This window comes from Polistes fuscatus, unplaced genomic scaffold, assembly GCF_010416935.1.
Source record: "Polistes fuscatus isolate 324 unplaced genomic scaffold, CU_Pfus_HIC Scaffold106, whole genome shotgun sequence".
Classification (NCBI taxonomy): Eukaryota; Metazoa; Arthropoda; class Insecta; order Hymenoptera; family Vespidae; genus Polistes; species Polistes fuscatus.
In genome coordinates this window covers 882-21198 of record NW_025113005.1, presented here as the reverse complement: position 1 = coordinate 21198, position 20317 = coordinate 882, and the positions used below count along the sequence as shown (strand labels likewise).

The 20317-nt window shown below is 30.3% G+C and overlaps 1 protein-coding gene and 1 long non-coding RNA gene across 2 annotated transcripts; both read right to left on the bottom strand.

Moving 5' to 3' along the window:
• Positions 1 to 262: 262 nt before the first annotated feature.
• On the bottom strand, positions 263 to 1387 carry LOC122526166. The gene is made up of 2 exons (XR_006305973.1): positions 1215 to 1387; positions 263 to 316 (listed from the first exon to the last, which is right to left on the bottom strand). It is a non-coding gene; the product is annotated as an uncharacterized LOC122526166 (long non-coding RNA).
• A 2425-nt stretch (positions 1388 to 3812) lies between these two features.
• LOC122526167 (cytochrome P450 4C1-like) lies at positions 3813 to 5741 on the bottom strand. The gene is made up of 9 exons (XM_043649376.1): positions 5573 to 5741; positions 5428 to 5497; positions 5211 to 5337; positions 5027 to 5096; positions 4816 to 4922; positions 4667 to 4735; positions 4389 to 4563; positions 4113 to 4289; positions 3813 to 4025 (listed from the first exon to the last, which is right to left on the bottom strand). Exons 1-9 carry the CDS (start codon positions 5739 to 5741, stop codon positions 3862 to 3864), a joined length of 1128 nt encoding a protein of 375 aa, XP_043505311.1. The 3' UTR covers positions 3813 to 3861.
• Between the last annotated feature and the right edge of the window lie 14576 nt (positions 5742 to 20317).

Below are 20317 nucleotides of genomic sequence, written 5' to 3'. Positions count from 1 at the left end.
ATAAGTTTTGTAATTCTTTGAATAAATATTTTTCAAGAGAATTATAATATTTGTATCTTTTAGAAGCAAGATTATTATTTTTACCTTTTGACAGATTCATGTATTGCCTATTCCTTGTAACTGTGGTTGAATTTTATTCACATGATAATTCACATGAAATCTCTACGAAGGAGACATTAGTTAAAAGAAATTTTTATATTGGTAATCCATTGGAAAATAAAATTTATATGCACAGGTCCGATGCTGAGATGGAGTCTTCTTATTGGGTGTGTTACAGTCTTTGATTGGAACAAAATATGTAGAGCTGCATATTTAGCTAAAACAATTTAAGAAAGTAGTTTATGTATGAGATATAAACATAAAAATAGAAACAGATACCCATAAATTAAATTAAAAATTAATATAATACATATTTCTTTCTCGGTAAAGTATTTTACCTGAACTTTAAGTTAGTAGTCTGGTAACTTGAGTTCAAAAAATCGAAAATTTTTTTTTTGCTTAATTTGAAAGTGCAATGTCTTGAGTATATACTGTGAAAATTTCAGACAGAAATTCGAAATATTTCGGGAGTTATAACGAGTTTCCTAGAGCGCCTCGACGATTGACGTAAGTATAAGTTTACTTAGGAAAATTTGTTGTTGAACTTTAAACGCGTTTTTCTCAAAACATTGTTTTTCTGGTCGGCCCGGGTTTTAACTTTTTTCTACTAAACCGATTGCTTTCAAATTTTAACAGGCTGTTCTTCACACGTATAGTTCTCGTCGGTACTAAAGAGAATTTTTTCCACCCCTAACTTTTTATTTTACAACCCTTTCTTTGCTAAAATAAAAGGACTTTTTTTTTCAAAGTCCGCCATTTTGTGATTTACGCTTGAAATTTAACTTCGGTAGATCCGACCAGAATGAGATGTATATTCTATATTCTATAGATTAAGAATAATCAAGAATATTTGATTTCAGATGACATCAAGAGCCAAAATCACCCGGGCCACCCATGTGCATTTTTTTGAGGTTCCAACTTCGAGTGACAATAATAATAGTTATAAACTATTAAATTTTTTCAAATAAATTTTTTTATATTTTCAATATATACATAAAAACACTCTAAATATTCAAGATAATTCATTTTCATTTTCCTATAAAAAACCACCCTCCAAAAAAGTCATGAAAATAGGCATAAGTTACCAGACTACTACCTTAAGCTATTCTACTTACTATTGTTTGTTATAATATCAGGATGACTCAGAGAACAATTTTAATTGATCGGTATTCTTACATTTAAATCAGAAAATTATCATCATATGGTTAAGGCATAAAAATTCGCATAGCATGTTATCCAGTTTATTCATTTTCAACCTGAATTGATGATCATTATAGAGAAGAAATGAAACGAATTAAAACTAATAAATAATAATACATACCTCAGTACATCTCAAAAAACTAATAAATAATAATACATACATCAATAAATCTCAAAAAAGGCTTTTAATACTAATATTTACAAATAATCAATGTGTTTGATGATATTTTTGAAGATATTCACAGTTTTTTAATATCAATCACAACCGTACATAATAAATAAAATAAACCAGTCTAAGAATAGAACTAATGTCTTTGTTAAGGGCCCAGCAGGGCGTGCTTAGCAACGGTTTGAAGGTTGGGGAGACGCCATATAAAAACATTTCGATATTCTCAATATTCTCAAGATGATTGAGCCGCGTATTTCGAATATACGCTAATAATCTATAATCTTTACAAATGGTACATAAATCGTTATCACGTTGTGTGCCACACAAATTCTGAAGGAAATCCTCGACAGGCCACGCTTGGTATTTAGTATTGAAAAAGAAGTGTATAACTTCAAAACAAAAACAATAACATTCACATTGCACGATACGTTTTCATTCAGTCTTTTATGCCACAACTCTCGATATTTTTATAATTAATTACAGGTCAACTATCACAATATTTACATATTATTATTATTATTACTTTTATTTTTACATAGAATATATAGTTAATAAGGAGATCTGTTTCCCCCTTCCTACTTGATGATCGGTAATATTCGCTAATGTTAACCGATTTAAAATTTTTTTTATTGAAGTAATACTTCTTTTGGCGCGCTTGGGAAAATGTTATGGGAGTGACTTTTTTCCAAGCGACATGGTTAAAAATCGACACCACGAAGTTTGTCGGGCATTGACGATGCGCAGCAAAGCGATTTCAAATTTACGGCATGAAGTCGTCTTTCACATCTCTTCTTCTTCCTCTTTTTTTTCTCAAGCGGGTCACCCATCCAATTACTAATCGTACTCAACGCTGCTTGACTTAAATGATCGAGCGGGAAGTAGTTCTATCTCCGCGCCATGGCCGTTGACGCATAAATTAATTCGATATATCTCCCTTATATATAGTGTGAACTGATATCTATATTTTGATATTTTCATCTTTTTTTCTTTTTTTATTCTCCTTTTTATATATAAATTTATTATATTAAATCCATTAAAAATATGATTCCTTTATTTTTTTGTTAAATAAATAAATAAATAATAATTAGTAGCTTATCTTCTCATACTTTCAATCCTCCCCCTCTTTACCCAGTCACGCTATGTATATATATATATATATATATATATATTTATAAAATTAAATAAATAAATAAACGAATAAAAATATAATAATAAAAGAAAAATACTCAGCTTACATTAGGGAATATTATCGATCATTAATTAGGGAGGGGAGAACAGGTTCCTTTATCAACTATATTCTATGTAAAAAAAAATTATTAATAACAATAATAATAATAATAATAATAATAATAATAATAATAATAATAACAACATAATAATAATAACATTAATTAAAAAATAAACAAGGAAAATTAAAAAAAGTAACAAGAAAAATTAGTATTTATAATAATAATAATTATTTTTTTTTGAAGTTATTTTTGAGGTTATTGAGGTTATATTCGTTTTGGTACGTCAAAGAAGTATAACTTCTTACATGCGTACATAAGTACACAGACCAGTATTTGCATGAAATATTTAATGATTAAAGTATATATAATTGTTATTTATTATTATTAAAGTTGCATATATTTTTATTGTGTTTACTAGGTAAAAAATGAAATGATAACTGTTATTCTATAAAAAATAATCGTCTCTAAATATTTGCGCAAGATATGAAAAATTTTATTATTATATTTCGAATTTTCTTTGTGATAACTTTCGTTCTCTTTCCTTTAAATAATTAAAAATTAATAAACGTTAAAAAAATTTTTTAAATTTATACATATAAAAAATAAAAAAAAAAGTTCTGCTAGAAGAATCGAACACTAAACCTACCGATGCAACAAACGCGAACACTACTACCTAAGCAATTACGTCCCTTAATATATAGTTGAATTTATAAGAATATAAACACCGTTATAACAGAATATTAACACCGTACGGACCGTGAGAGTCGTTCCGCGAAGATGCATAGGAAACAATCATTCTTCTCACTAAAAGTAATAACTTTATATGACATTTAAAAATAAACATATATGTGTGTGTGTGTGTGAGGTGTGTGATACTTTGACTTTTACAAATAAATTCAAATATACTCATTATAACTAATTTACCGATAAAACTAATTTAAGTATCACTCAAATTATTTTGAATTATACTGAATTTTTATTTTAATGTGTTTATTTTTTAGTCTATTTGTGAAATTGCATCTTTTATAGTTAGGAATACGAATACCGATATCCTAATAAAAAACTAGAAACGTATAGTATTAAGAATTTATTTTTAATTTGTAAGGATAATTATATATTACAATTGTTTGATTAGTAACATAATAATGACAACAATGATAAATATTATCTCTTTTTAAATCTCAAGAATATAGTTTCAGCCGGTTTCGTAGTAACACTGAGTTTTAGGTTAACATTTGCAACTGGTATAGGTTCGTCTATTTGAATAATAAATTTTCTTAATACGGTAGCAGCTATTGCCTTCATTTTGGTCATGGCAAATGTTTGACCTGAAAAAGCAATATTCAATAAAAATGTACTTAGCCGATCGACTGTTTAGAATACTATTTCAAGAATGCATAAACATGTGCTTTTACCTATGCATCCTCTTCCCCCAGTGCTGAACGGAATAAAACATTTAGATTTATATTTTCTTGGTAGAAATCGATCCGGGTTAAATCTTAAAGGATCAGCCCAATATTTTTCTTTTCTGTGTAGTGTATATATCGAAAAAAATACCTGACAGTTTTTTGGTAATATAACATTGTCGTTCACTTAATAAAATAAATAAATACATATTATTACTACATAAGACTGTAAACTCAGTGGGAAAAGAAAAAAAACAATAAAAAATTTTTTATATATAAAAATACCTTTTGTATCGCGCTTTAGTGTTCGCCCAATAACTAGTGCAGGTGGGAAAAGACGTAGCGTCTCCTTGATGACTCGTTCTAAATATTTCATTTCCTTAGTATCTTCCATTGTAATAGGAACCTCATTTGGATCGCTTGAGCCGTACAAATCGTACAACTCTTGGTATACTTGATTCTGGAATTGAAAAAGCCGAATAAATGATACAAGTTTTGTATGAAAATATAATTGATTTTTAAAAGATAATAAATAATAATGCATAAGTGGTATCTGAGCGTACTTGAATGTCCGGAAACGTGGCTAACATTAAAAATAAAAATGTCAGCGCATTAGCGGCAGTATCACTTCCCTAAAAATTAATACAAATTGTTTTTTACTTTTACTGAATGAAAAAAAAATTTTTAATAATCTTAAATAAATTAATCTTACTGCAAAAACCATTGTATTTATTTCATCACGAATATCTGCCTCCGAATATTTTCTGGTTTCGTAAAAGGATTTAAATATTGCATCTAAAAATGGACTGGTATCTTTTTCTTTTTTAAAGGAGAATAATAATATTTTATTTATTATTATAATAAAAAGTATTCATCCATAAATTCATTACTAAAAAAATATTTTTTAAAATGATTATTCTTACTTGCATGTGGATCTTTTCCTTCCCGGGTAAAGTTATCTTCATTCATTGAATTCTTCTTTTTCCTTATAATCTTAACGAATATAAAAGTTATATATACATGAATAAATTATTATTTTATTTCAAAGTAATATATTTTTTTGATATTTGACAATTGAAAACAAAAATGGTTTCTTGGTATTTTTACCTCGTTTGTTATTTTATTTAAGGGGGAAAGAATTTCTTGTAGCCGTTTCCCCATAGATGAATTGTTAAATATAATATTTGGATGTAACCAGAATTTCACTATTCTTGTTGCAGCTATGTCCAACGCTCTAAATAAAAATAAAATTCACAATAAAAAGACGAATATTCAATAATATTAGATTATATTATAAATTTAAAAATATTCTTCTGATCATTACTCTGACATATATTCATCAAGTTTGCAATCCGGATTGCTCTGCAAATTTAAATCACTTTCCAATAAGCTATCTGTCAGTACAAAAAAAAACAATTTTTAGAAAATTTTAATATGTCCATCTATTTTTTAGAATTTCCAAATCTTACCATATATTATATCCAGCGTACATAAATGTACGTAATGCATAATGTCTACGTTTTTTCCGTTTGTAGTTTCTAAAATATTAGCTAGTCTGTTTGAATTTTTATCATTGAGTCCATATAAGTCGAAACTTCTTTGAATACTGGATTTAAGATTGTTCGATAAATGTCCCATATTGATGCTTTAAATACGAGAATATTTCTTAATTTAAATATTTATAGTATCTTTTTATATATTTATTAATTAATAAATAAGAAAAGAGAGATTCTCATATATTCATGTGTAGGTGTGTAGGCATTATATGCAATCATAAAAAAAGAAAACTATTTTAATTAGCAATCGTCTAAAAGACATATTTAAAAAATACTGTATTACAGTACGGTATACATAGTTTTTTTTTATTAATTAAGAAGAAAGCAAGTAAACCTATAGTTTACCTGGTGCAGTAAATAATCCATCACCTAAAGCATTTTTCATAGGGAAATATAGAGAACTTTTTTCATAACCGCTAGAACTTTTTGATAGAATCTAAAAAGGAAAACAAAAATTAATATAAAAAAAGGCGGAATAAAAAAATCTTATTCGGGAAAATCGTTTCTAAAGAAGTGCATTAAATTTGATAGATCTTACCTCAATATTTTCAGGATCATCCAAGATTACGACTAATTTTGGGCCAATCCACAGTATCCACGGCGAAGAATAGATTGTAGATAATTTTATTATTTTATGAGTTATATCTAATTGTAAGACAAATTTATTGAATAGAAGTCGCATAAATATAGATATTATAAATAATAAATAAAAGTATACCTTTCATATCACCAAGTAATAGATTCAGATTTCCAATCAGAGGATAAGGCTTTGGACCTGAGCATTTTTTTACCAATTTATGTTCACGAAATTTATCTGATATATATTTGATTAAATAAAATAACAGTATCATTATTACTATTGGAGTAAAAAATTTAGTAATATACAACATGTTTAGTTTAACAAATTATAAATTATAAAACAACTTAAAATAGTATTAAAATACTTCTGGATCTTCTCTTGTATGCTAAGAACAGATATTGAGTTGATACTCCGCAGTGACTTCTTATATCTTTTGCGTCTTAACAGAAACTAAGAAAGAAACATCAAACGGGAGCCTATTTAAGCAAAACCAATATATTACTTTTTTAAGTTTTCAAGGATACCATCAACACGTATGGGCAAAGTTAGACAAAAAGATCTATTTTATCAATTCATTTATTCCGTGCGTAATAATGCTAATTTACATAAATAGAAGAAGTTAATCGCTGTTATAAACATAGTTTCTTCTTAAAGAAATCTTCTTTTTTTTCCCTTCCCTCTGTTTGACTTTGTATTATGCTAATAAAGTGAATAAACGAGATACATTAAATGAGATGCAAGAAGTGTTTGGATTATAGGTCAGATTGAAATGACTTTATTTTCCATTATTGTTATATAAAAGTACCGATTAGTTTTAATTATTCGAGAAAAAATATACATCATTTTCCTTATCCTATTTTAAATGTTAAATTAATATGCAAGACTAAGTTTTCTTTTTCTACCACGTCTATTTTTGAACGATTTATTATATACTTCTGTTACGTGTTTTATTACACTATCTTGTCTGATAATGATTCAACAAAAATTCGTTAGAAAATTATTTTACATAAAAACGTAATAGTCCGGGAGCCTGTGGTTATCAAACGGTATGTAATTTACCAAAATCCAAAATTCATTCAGTCAATCTCTCATAATTACTATACATAAGGCGGAAACTAACTAAGCTCGGCGGTGGTACACATGGTGTCACTTAGGTAGCGTAGTTACAAAATTCAAACCAACTTCAAGAGCATTTTACCAAGACTGTCATTTTGATATTTTTTTTTTACTATTATTATTATTAAAAAAAATAATTGCAGACAATTGTGAAAGTTTTTAAGATATAGAAAACACTTTTGAAAGTGCCAAAAAAAAAACAAATATCAAATGTATTTTAACAAATCTAAACTTTCTATGTTATTTATTATAGTATTAAGAGCCTACATTTTTTACGGTAGAAATGTTCTACGGTATCAAAAAATAGAATAATGTAAACTCCCCAGCACATAAGAACATAAGATTTCATAAGCCGACAAAACTGAACTCACTAACTAACTGCTACCACTCCGTATTGTCCGACTACCCTTTTATACTTTTCCGTCGAACAACGGAGCATCGGCCCCCCTCCATGGGTGACGCATACAGCCTATGTTCTTCACATTTAATCTTAAGAATATCGATGCTTAATCAAACATCCGCACGCACTCACACTAGTGCAGGCGCCAACGCGCACGAACCTGCATAAGCGTTTACAATCGGCCAGTCCTGACGGTGACCGCCCTCGGTCACTAGACCATCACACATACATAAAGGCGCAACGTAAAATGAACATGAACATAAGGTTAATACATACATAAGAAGTACATGAATACAAACATAAGAATACAATCAAAAATTAATACATAAATAAAAGTAATAATCTGAAAGAATAAAAATATAAGATAATCCATAGATAAGAAATACAATTACTCGGATACAATATTTCTCTCTCCTTTTTCCTCTCTTTTTTTTTTTTTTGATCTAATCAATAACTAAAATAATATTCATTCTTACAAACATGAAGCGAGATGCGATATCGGTGATAATCTTAAAAAGGAAATGAAATGAAACATAATACAATTGGATTTTAATCATAAGGATAAAATATACTAAATATAAACTTTTAACTGTTGGTACACTATCTTTAAAGGAAATAAAATGAAATGAAACATAATACAATTGAGTTTTAATCATAAGGAGAAAGTATACTAAATATAAACTAGAGATTGTTCTCTTCTCTCTCTATTCTTTGGCCTGTTCTGTTCCTCGCCAGGGACGCATGTTACAATATTCCCATGTTCCCTGATACGGTCTTTGAGATATTTGGAAGCCTCTTATATCGGCAACTACATATCTATCGTTTCGTAATTTTTTTATAACTTCGTACGGACCCCTAAATTTTGGTATCAGTTTTTTTCCATCCCTACAGTGCTATTAAAATTCCTTACCACCACATAATCACCGACATTAAATTCTGACCGTATCTTATGATGGCGTTTGTCATAATACCTCTTGTTATAATTTTGCTTCTCAGCCATTCTATCTTCGGCCTTATTCCTAATTGCTTTTAAATCGCGTTCGCTATTCGCGATGGGGTTTTCTAAATAACTACGGACATTATCGACAAGTCACCCCTCTGGGTTACACCGAATAATAATTTACTAGGAGATTCCCCGGTTGATGCATTCGGATCGTTATTTAAAGCGTATACAATATCCGTTAAAAATTGATGCCAATCTTTTCCCAATGATTTGTCATTTAATTTGGCTAACAAAGGCGCTATAACTAATTTATCCTTTAACTCTTCCATTGCTCGCAGGTGTTCCTTGCTTATTCTAGGCTTTTCCGGACGAGGTGCATCTAAGTAATTTACCTTTAAGATTTCCTTTAATTCATTTTGTTTTTCCACCGCGATTTTGGGATTAATGTCTAATTCGGTAATTTGATTATCGGTGGAATCATCTATTTCTATATTCATAATCTGATCTATCACTACCTCTTCTTCGGAGCGCTTATCTTTTCTGCTAAAAACTAATCCACATCTTTTTAATGCGTCGCGACCTAAAATAACGGAGTTCACCATTGTAGTATCCGGTACTACCAACAGACGAGTGTCAACCCTTTCGCCGTCATCTAATTTTAAACTAACTTGTATCGAGCCGTGTACTTGCAGACGACTATGATTAATACCATAATATTCACTTCCGAGTTCCGGCGCAGAGTTGATCGGTCCCATCACTAACCCTTTCTTTATGAAACTCACGGGGCTGCCGGAATCCAATAAGGTGTCTAAAACTAAGATGTAGTGTATATTGCCTGAATCGACATCATAAGTTATCTTCCTGATGTAGTCGTCATCGGTGGTCACGTTCCTGGTGACGCTGTGGACCTTCGCCACCCTTCTCCGGGCATTCTGGTCTAAGATGTCCATGTTTACCGCACTTGTAGCAGCTGCCTCTTTCCCTCTTCGGACGGGGGCAGTTCCCCGCAAAATGTCCTGTCTCTCCACAGTTGAAGCATCTGGCATAATTTTCCTCCGACGGCCTCTTATGGTCGATCGGTTTTCTTCTTCCTTCTCCCGTCGGCCGCCTTCCTTCGTATTTTGTAGGACTTCGAGGGCCCGTCGCTCGCACCCTTAACCCGGCGTATAGCGTAATACTTTCGAAAGCCGTCAGCAACGACTCCTGGTCTCGGAAACCAATCATCCGGGCCTGGTTTCTTAATGCAATGTCTGGAATGCCGTCTATCGCATACTCCAAAATTTCTTGTTCTGGGAGGGGAATTCGGTAACCCAGAATCATTTTGTCATGTAGGTAATCTCTAAACGACTCGTTGCCGTTCCACCTACGTTCCTCAAACTGTCTTCTCAACGTGATAACACTTTGTCGCGAGCTAAACATCTTCCCTATTGCTGCTAATAATTCCTCCATTCCATAAGTCACGAATTCGGGTTTTGAGTGAAACCATCGCAATGCTTTTCCCCTCAATTTTAGACTAATTATCATAACAATTTCGGTATCCCGAAGCTGGTGCATTCGTTGTATATAGCGCACTCGTCTTTCCCAGACGGTAAAGGTACCACGCTTCCATCAAAAACGTCGATCATATCAGAGATTACACTTAAGCTGACCTCGCGGTGTCGATCATTCACTCCTGGTCGTGTTCCGTTGTTCCCCTGAGTTGCCCGACCTCACGCATAAGGTCTTCTACCTGCCGACGGAGACTTTCTACTTCGCCGTCTTCGATGGCCGGTGTTTCTAAGGCGGTCGCTCCGTCGTCGTAAGTTGTATCTAAGATAGCTTCATCCCTCCAATGAGGTTCAGCTAAATCTAATCTTGCCATAAGCTCGGCTTTCGTGCCGTACGTCGCCAAGCCTCGAGCGCGTAACATTTCTCCTAGCTCGGTTGCTGTAAGTTTGCGGGTTGTTGCCATGTTTCTTAATTTTCGTAGACACTTTCAATGCAAACGTTTTCTAAATTTTTAGATTTCGAATGTTAAGTCACTCAAACACGTAAGTCCACTAATAACTACATTAATTACGTAATAGATTCAATCCCACTTTTCATAACAAACGCGCGAATCGCGAATTTCTAATTTAGCGAGTTTGAATCCCACTTCTAAATTTGTAAACTCCCCAGCACATAAGAACATAAGATTTCATAAAGCCGACAAAACTGAACTCACTAACTAACTGCTACCACTCCGTATTGTCCGACTGCCCTTTTATAATTTTCCGTCGAACAACGGAGCATCGGCCCCCCTCCATGGGTGACGCATACAGCCTATGTTCTTCACATTTAATCTTAAGAATATCGATGCTTAATCAAACATCCGCACGAACTCACACTAGTGCAGGCGCCAACGCGCACGAACCTGCATAAGCGTTTACAATAATAACATCCCGGCAGACAACGTAACCTTATCTATAAACAATAGTAAGTATGAGAGTATAATGACGATAATAATATTATAATTGAAATTTGTATTTGTATTTTTTATCCGTTTAAAGCAAAATACGAATTTGATAAAAGAAAGTAAGAGTTGTTTACGCCATAAAAAATAATATATTTTCATATCTATAACAAATTTTATGTTTTCTATCCATCAATGTTATCTTCGGAATCATTTCCATCATACAATGGATTTTTATAATCAACTCAATTGATTTTTTCAACACGTAGAGCGCTTCGCGAAATCTTAAGAAAATCACCGTCAGGCCACGCGCGCGTTACTTATATTAGTAAAAAAAAAGAGCAGTTTTTTCGACAGTGACTGACGTGGAACTCAACGTGTTAAAAATGAAATTCAAATTTGTAAATTGAACCAATCATATTTAAAAAAAAATTAAATTTATAAAAATTAGAAAAAAAGAGAAAAGGAAATTAAATAGAACTTTACAAAATTATAAATTTAATTACGTTCACTATATACGTTGCACTCTGTACCCACGTTTCAAATATACTAGAAAAATATTTGCCATAGAACCGCTACTGTAATGAGCTGCAAAAAAGAAGAATGTTATTTGAAGTAAATACAATATTACTGTATTATTGAGAATAGAAAAAAAAAAGATCTCTTTTGGCTTTATATGGTATATTTTCATATACATTCGTATTTACTTAGTCCACTCAAACGGCTCCCATTTCTGAATTTCTGATGACAGCGGGGGAAATTGATCTAACAAGGTGACCTTACACTGGGACCCCCACAGATCTTAACGAGCTTTGGTGTATTAGTAGTATACTTTTAGTGTTATCGTGGTAAAGGGTTTTTTCAAAATGCGCAGTGTTTTGAGAAAAAGGTTTTAAAGTTTTGACTTTTGTAGTATATATTTGAATGATTTTAATTTTGTCTGTGTATCAAGTGACGCGATGGCGTCAGTAATAGCGTTCTAGCTTCTCGCGCAGTTAGTCAATGTTCGATCCTTCGTGAGGGAAGTTTTTTTTATTAATTTTTTTTCTTTCTGTTTTTAATTTTTTTTCATATTTATTAATTTATTATATACAGGAAAGAGAAAATTACTTATTACAAAAAAATTAGAAATAATAAATTTTTTAAAATCTTGCGCAAATAATAAAGGATAATTGATTATTTGAAGTACAGTTAACATTTTATTTTTTAACAGGTATATAAATAAATAAATCTTCAATATACTAAAAACAACAATCGTATATATTCTATTCATTAACAATTTCATATATAATTTTTTTATATCTACGAGTTTTAACAGGTATTTTACATCTATTATTATTTATACACGCAGGTTCCAGAGTGATTGTTATTGTAAAAGCATTCAAAACAATAAATTTTTTCACATCTCGCGCAATTAATGAAAGATGACTTGTTACATAAACAACGACTTTTTAAAAGATTTGTTGGAAAACAAACCTGATGAACGTTTAAAAATATTTCTCTTTCATTTGGTTCTAATAAGGCATTAATTTAATTTATATCTACATAATATTTTTAATGATTAGAATATATACGAATGTTATTTGTTAGTATATTGAAGATTTATCTATTTTTACATACATGTTAAAAAATAAAATGTTAACTGTAATTCAAGTAATCAATTTTCCTTTATTATTTGCGCAAGATTTTAAAAATTTATTATTTCTAATTTTTTTTGTAATAAATAATTTTCTCTTTCCTGTATATATATAAAAATTATTAAATATGAAAAAAAATTAGAAAACAGAAAGAAAAAACATTAATAAAAAAACTTTCCCCACGAAGGATCGAACACGGACTAACCGCGCGAAAAGCGAGAACGTTACTACTGACGCTATAGCGTACTTGATACACAGCCAAAACTAAAATCATTAAAATATATATACTACAAAAGTCAAAACTTTAAAACCTTTTTTCTCAAAACTACTGCGCTTTTGAAAAAACCCTTTACCACGATAACACTCTAAAAGTATACTACTAATATACCAAAGCTCGTTAAGATCTGTGGGGGTCCTAGTGCAAGGTCCCCTTGTAAGGGTAAGTCGACGACGCTGAATCGAATTGTGCTAATTTTTTTGCAAAAGGATCCCAAGTTTTTAAGAAAAAGGGTAAAAATGGATAAATGGCCTTATCTTAGAATCTAGGCTTTTAATCGAAAAAAGTTTTAAACAAAAGTTTTAGAGATTTAAAAATACATAAAAAATGTTCTGTGGTTTTTTTCGTATTTGCAAAAATAAGCGAGAAAGAGTACGGGAAAGCAAGTCTTGCCCCTCTGTCGGTTTTATCACGCGAGCGCGCTAGTATGCTAGTTGCGTTCGAGCGTCTGTGTGTACTAATCACAAACGAAGGATCTTCGGACCCCTTTCTATTTGTTTAAGCGATAACGAGTATTTTTTTTTCCTGGCCATCGAAAACAGAGCGTTCTGTATACGATTTTTTCTTTTGGTAGCAAGCATTTTTGTTTTGGCCATCTAATGTCGAGGGTATATATCTATTTATACCGACGTATAAGCGCGGTATTTTTAAATCGAATCTTGATGCTTATGTTACGCCGTTTTTTATTTATTGTCAAAAATAGTAAACCTTGAATAAAAGAAAAACAATAATTCATTTTAACAGAAACTATATTATTTAGTCGAGAGGAAAAGTAATGAATTAATTTTGTGCCTCGCCATAAAATTAATTAGAATAATTAATTGATATTAATTTTTTGCCTCACAAAAATTTATTTCTATATAAAATTGAATACGTATTATTTGTAAGACGAAATTTAAAATTTAAATATTTTTCCTAATAAATTACTTTTTATATAATATTAAATTACTGATTTTTTATTATTTTAATATTTATTTGTGTATTAAATTGAATAGATATTTGAAAAAAAAAATTTCTATCTACACATAAAATTAATTTAAGATATAGGAAAGGATATTCTAAAAACATGGAATTTATCTTTTGTCTAGACATAATTGTAATTCATTTTTATTATGTTTTAAGAAAACAGTAATGCGTTTTTATTTAGCTTTAAAGTCATAAAAATTGTATGAAAAAAATTGAGCACCTGTCAAGTGGTGTGCTTGCGTAAGTAGTATCGTCGTCGCTTCTCGCGCCAGTTATTAACGTTCGATTCTTCGTGGGGGAATTATTTTTTTTTTATAAATTTTTCTATCTTTAACAAGGAGACGGTCAGTGAGTCCCACCTCAGATTTTTTTAAAGTTTGTCAATTCTCAAAGAGAGAACTAGTGCTGTCACCGCACCATGGCCGTTGACACATAAAGTAATTCGATATATCACTCTTATATTTACTGTGGACTGATATCTATATTTTGATATTTTTTTATTCTTTCTTATATATATAATATATCGATCGATTGAAAATATTTTTCTTTTTTTTTTGTTAACTTAATAAAAATAATAATTAGTAGCTTATCTTCTCATACTTCCAATCCTAACCCTTTTTCCCTTGTCACGCTATATATATTTTATAAAATATAAATAAATAAATATAATGAATAAAAATATAATAATAAGAGAAAAATAATCTTCTTACATTAGAGAATATTATCGATCATTAACTAGGGAGGGGAGAACAGGCCTTTATCAACTATATTCTATGTAAAAAAATAATTATTAATAACAATAATAATAATTATAATAACTTTAATTTAAAAATAAACAAGGAAAATTAAAAAGTTATAAGAAAAATTAATAAAGATAATAATAATAATATTATTAATAATAATAATAAATTTTTTTTTCTTTAAGCTATTTTTTTTGAAGTTATTTTTGAGGTTATTGAGGTTATATTCGTTTTGGTAGGCCAAAGAAATGTAACTTCTTACGTGCGTACATAAGTACATACGAACCAGTTTTTTTTTGCTTATATGAGTGTCTTAGACGTTGATTGTATTTGTTTCTTTATTATCGTCCTCGGAGAGCGTATTGAAGTTCCTGACAAACTTTTAACAAATTTTTCAGTAAAGGTCATCTGAAAGTCAACATTTCTCACGTCGTTGGATTCGATTTTTCTTTAACTCATAAGAATATTTTTGTAAAAATATTTTCCTTTAAAAATATACGATGACTTTTATATTTTGAAAAATATGACCTTGAAAAAAAAATTCGGCCTATCACTATAATGTGCGTCTTTGGACAGAATATTTTTGTCCTCTAACATTTTATCTATCGTACAAAATAAACGAGATACTTTAGGTGGTCGAATTAGGCAAAAGACCCTATATAGTTTAGTACTCATATACATACGTATGCACGTGCTGTAGATAAGGTTTCGATGTGTTCCGGGATGTTATTACCGGAAAAATTGTCTACCGTATAAAATGTAGGCCAGTAATACTATAATTATAACGTGATTAACGAATTAACGTATTTCATTAAAATACATTTAAAATTTAATTTCTTTTGAACTTCCATAAGTGTCTGCCATAGCTTAAAAACCGTCACAATTTTCTGCCGTTTTTTCTGCATAAAATACTAGTAAATAATAAAATATCTAGATGATAGTCTTGGTAAAAAGCTCTTGAAGTTGGTTTAAATTTTGAACCTGTGCTACCTGGACATTTGAACCTGTGCTATATGGACCGCCGCCGAGCTTAGTTAATTTCCGCCTAATGTATGTATAGTAGGTATGAAAGATTGACTGAACGAAATTTGGATTTGGTAAATTACGTGCAGTATGCTGGCCACTGGATCTTGGATTATTGCGTTTCTATGTAACAATAATTTTCTAATGATTTTCTATTGAATCATTATCAGACAAGACAGACGTGTAATAAAATACGTAATAGAAATACATAACATATCATACGATTAAAACACGTGCGATCAAAAGAAAATTTGTCTAGCACATTAATTTAACATTTCAATAAGATAAGAAAAACTGAGTATTTTATCTTGATAATTAAATAATCGAAACGCTTATATAATAATACAAAATAAAGTCATTTCAATCTGACCTTTAACCAAAACACTTCTTGCTTCTCATTTTATGTATCTCGTTTGACTAGTAATTATTTATTTGCATAATACAAAGTCAAATAGAGGGAAGGGAAAAAAACAAGATTTCTTTAAAAAGAAACTATTTATAACATCGATTAACTTCTCTTTTCTAATGTAAGAAACTACGTAGATGATACATTCCGAGTACGCAAACTAGTATCGAATAAGTATCGGAATAAATGAATTGATAAAATACAGCTTTTTGTCTAATTTTTTCCATACGTGTTTAACCTGACATCCTTGACGCCTGGACAAAGTATGATCTCGATCTTGCTTAAATAGGTTCCCCGTGTGACGATTCTTTTCTAGTTTCTGTTAAATCACGAAAGATATAAGAAGTCGCTGCGGAGGTTAAGCTTAATATCACTTCTTGGCTTACAAGAGAGGGCCCAGTTGTATTTTAAAACTATTTTTGCTTGTTTTATAATTTTATATTTGTTTAACTAAACATGTGGTATATAATAAAGTTAGTGTTTCAACAGCATAATAATAATGTTATTCTATGTTCTGAAATATATAATAAATAGATTTCGTGAGTATAACATGGTAAACAAATTTTCGGGACCTAAAGCTTACCCTTTAATTTTTTTTTTTTGTGGAAACCTGAATATATTTCTTGGTGATTTAAAAGGTACATTTTTATTCTATTTTTATAATGTCTATATTTATGCGATCTCTATTGAATGAATTTGTCTTACAATTAGAAATAACTCATAAATTAATGAAATTATCTGAAAACTATTCTTCGCTGTGGCTATTGTGAAACGACATTTAGTGTTCGTTATAAACCGTATCGTTCCTACTACTCAAGTAAACGCTCGCGACTGCTCTCGCAATTCTCTTCTTATTTATTCCCCCTCTCTTTTACATCAGCTGACTTGTATGTCAGGTACGTACCAATGATTTCGACTAACGCGGTAAATCAATTAAAGAATATTTCTTTACATCTCCCCTCCCGAAGGAGAAAATGTTTACATTTTCTTATGAATAATGTACAAATAATATAACTATTTTATAACTAAATCAGCAATTAACAAAAACCCTCTTTTTTTTTTTTTTTTTTTCTTTTTTTTGGATTTCCCGTTATTGCTGGAATTAATTTTTATATTGGAATAAATTTAACCTTTGTCTTTTTCGTCCCATATTAATTTCAAATATTGAGTTCGAAAATTTTTCCAATCTGATGCATATTTTCTTTATCTCCTACATTTTCCCCTTTTCTTGTTAAAAACGTACGCGTATCCACTCTGTTAGCGGGCTTTAACTTATCTTCAAATTGATTGAAAGTAATCTTAAAAGAATCTTTACGAGTTTCTACGTTAACATTTTTCTCCCAGATAAATTTTGTATCATTTGTTTCGTTATTGAAATTAGATTTAATGGGAGATATAATTTTACCTTTTTCCAAAGAATCATTACTATGTATTTTAATTGATTCATTTTAAAATCATTTGTTTTTTTCACAACATTTATAGCTTTGAATTCGTTTATTTTACCTTTCCTTTCGCAAGGAGTACTTTCACGATCTTCCGAGTTCCTATCATACTTTTTATGTTTGGAATATTTTCTATCATCAGTTTTATAATTCGTTCTTTCCTTAATTTTACTTATACTTCTTTCGTGTAATACAGATTTAGTGTCATGTAAACTAGAATATTTGTTTCTTCTACTTTTCGACGAAAGAAAATCCGTAGTACCATATTTTTCATTAGGTGTACTTTTATCTTTATAAGATCTGTCGGAAGTTATTGAAACATTGTCTTCTTTATCCTGAGAACTTCGTCTTCTGTCTCTATCTCTGTATTTATTTCTGTAATCCTTGTTGTATCGATCATCATAATGTTTATATTTTCTGGCAGAATGTTTCAAAACAGATGATCTATTTCGTTTATGACTATATTTATCTTTTTCACGATAATGTTCGATACTATCTTTGGAATAATTGATATGATCATTGCTAGATTTTTTTAATATTCTTTTTCTTTTCTATAAGATGTGCTATGTGATTTTGAATCTTTATCATACTTCCTATTACTCCTAACATTTCTTTCTGTATAAGAATTCCTATTTAATTTATTTTTTTTACTCGCCATTTTAAATCCAAAACATACATCTTCATCAGAAATATTAGTTTTATCAATAAAATTACATACAACTTCTTTATTTTCTGAATTGTATCATCCACATTTGAATTCAGTATCTAGGGTATGAATGATTTTCTTTGTCATCGATATTAATATGTGTATTTTTTTTTTCTTCTTCTTCTTCTCTTCTTCTTCTTCTTCTCCTTCTTCTTCTTCTTCTTCTTCTTCTTCTTCTTCTATTATCTTCTTACGGCAACGTTCTGTATAAACAGTAGTACTAGCAGTATGAGGTACTGGTAACTTTTTAGAATGATACTTTGTATTACAAAATTGATTATTTAAATGCTCGTAATCTTCTGCTTGATCCTCATTGAGTTGATTAAAATTAACACTTTCAAAATGTTGAAAATTTGTTTCAGAAGAATTACTGGCAACCGGATCATATTTATCGTTATTTGAATTAAAATTTGCTAACTTCGGCATCAAAGTTTTCTCATTCTCAGTGTACGTTTTTTCCAGATAATTGCTGCACTGATTTGTTACAATCTTTCACATTTTTATTAAAATGACCCTTCCTAAAAGTCATATCGTCAACTTGCTTCCTAAGCTCGGCTATCATTCTATCTTTACATGAAATTTCAGCCTTTGCTGTTTTACGCAAGAAGATAAGTTAACCTCAAAGTTTCCTTAACTTTTTGGGTGTTTTCTAGTTGTTTTAAAAGCTCGCTAACTTCTTTATCAATTTTTCACATTTTCAAAAATTTTTTCATTATCTTTAAAATCTGTTTCATCATTGTAACTAGGCAAGTCTTCATAAATGTCGATTCTTCACTAATCTTTTGGTTTTTTTCTTCCTCTACTTGACTGACTGTTAAATTTTCATCTTGCATCAAACGGAATTCTTTGATGCAATCGAGTCCGATAAGAAATTCATTGTCGAACTTTTCTTCGTCTACTATGTAAACCTTCATTTTTTTTTCCATATTAAAAATTTTTATACTTAAAGTGATGAAACCACTAGCTCTTCTTATGCCAATGATCGTTTTAATCTTGTATTTTTTGGACTCATTGGATTTTCCATTTTTGATTTTTAACAGCTTTGAACTGATTAACGAAACATTCGCACCAGAATCATAAATTCCATTAACCTCCATTTTTTATCCAATAATACCTTTACTTTATCAATGGCAGCACTACTAGTTTTTGTGGCTCTTCAACTTCCAGTTGTGAGTTATTAACTAATTTTATTGGATTTTTTCTTCCTCTTTATCCGTTTTTGTTCTGAACCAGCAAACGCTTTCGGGGTGGTGTCTATTTTTTTTCCCATTAACTCGCATACTTTAGAGGGATTTTTCTTTCCTACTTTATTTTTATAAGTTGGGGGTGGATTTTTTTCCTCACTGAAGTCTCCTTTTTCTACCAAGTATTCCAGACTTTTGATCCTTTTAACAGATCTCTCGTTCCTTTAATTTCGTTTCGGTCAATTCTATCCGAGATGTATTCTGGCAGACTAATGGCTATCAATAATATCATCATTTCCGCATTCATATTTTTATCTACTTCCAGAAGTATTTTTTCTTTTTTTAATGCATAGTCCAATAATGAGCCACCTATATTTAAAATTTATAGCATACCTTGCTGTTGACCATCCCTTATCTGAGTAAGTTTCAACGAAATCTTCTTTCCAATCTGCCCAACTCGAGTTTATGGAGTGTTTCATCAACATTGAACTGTACCAGTCCACACAAGAACCTTCTAAGAACAATCTCAGAATTTCTATCTTTTCCTCATCTCGTTGCACATCCAGGCGTTCGCATTCTCTTTCGAATATATCTATCCATTGGGTAACATTGCTTTTTGTCGGTGAATTTTTCTAACATGAACCTTTCTGAAGATGACTTAATTGTCCTCTTTTGTTCAGTCGTTGTTTGGGGATCACTACGTAAAGTTTGTTTCAGATCGTCTTTTGATAGGTCGTTTGAATTATTAGCCTTCGGTCTTCCCATCTTTCTTCTAATAACATATCCCCGAACTGGATATACCCCCTT

What these genes read in the sequence shown, in the direction of transcription:
- LOC122526167 (XM_043649376.1), bottom strand. Translation starts at nt 5,741, where the DNA reads ATGGGACATTTATCGAACAATCTTAAATCCAGTATTCAAAGAAGTTTC. An exon ending in TAAATACAATGGTTTTTGCA is followed by an intron (nt 4,736 to 4,815) that starts GTAAGATTAATT and finishes ATTAATTTTTAG; the next exon opens with GGAAGTGATACTGCCGCTAA. An exon ending in CCACGTTTCCGGACATTCAA is followed by an intron (nt 4,564 to 4,666) that starts GTACGCTCAGAT and finishes TTTCAATTCCAG; the next exon opens with AATCAAGTATACCAAGAGTT.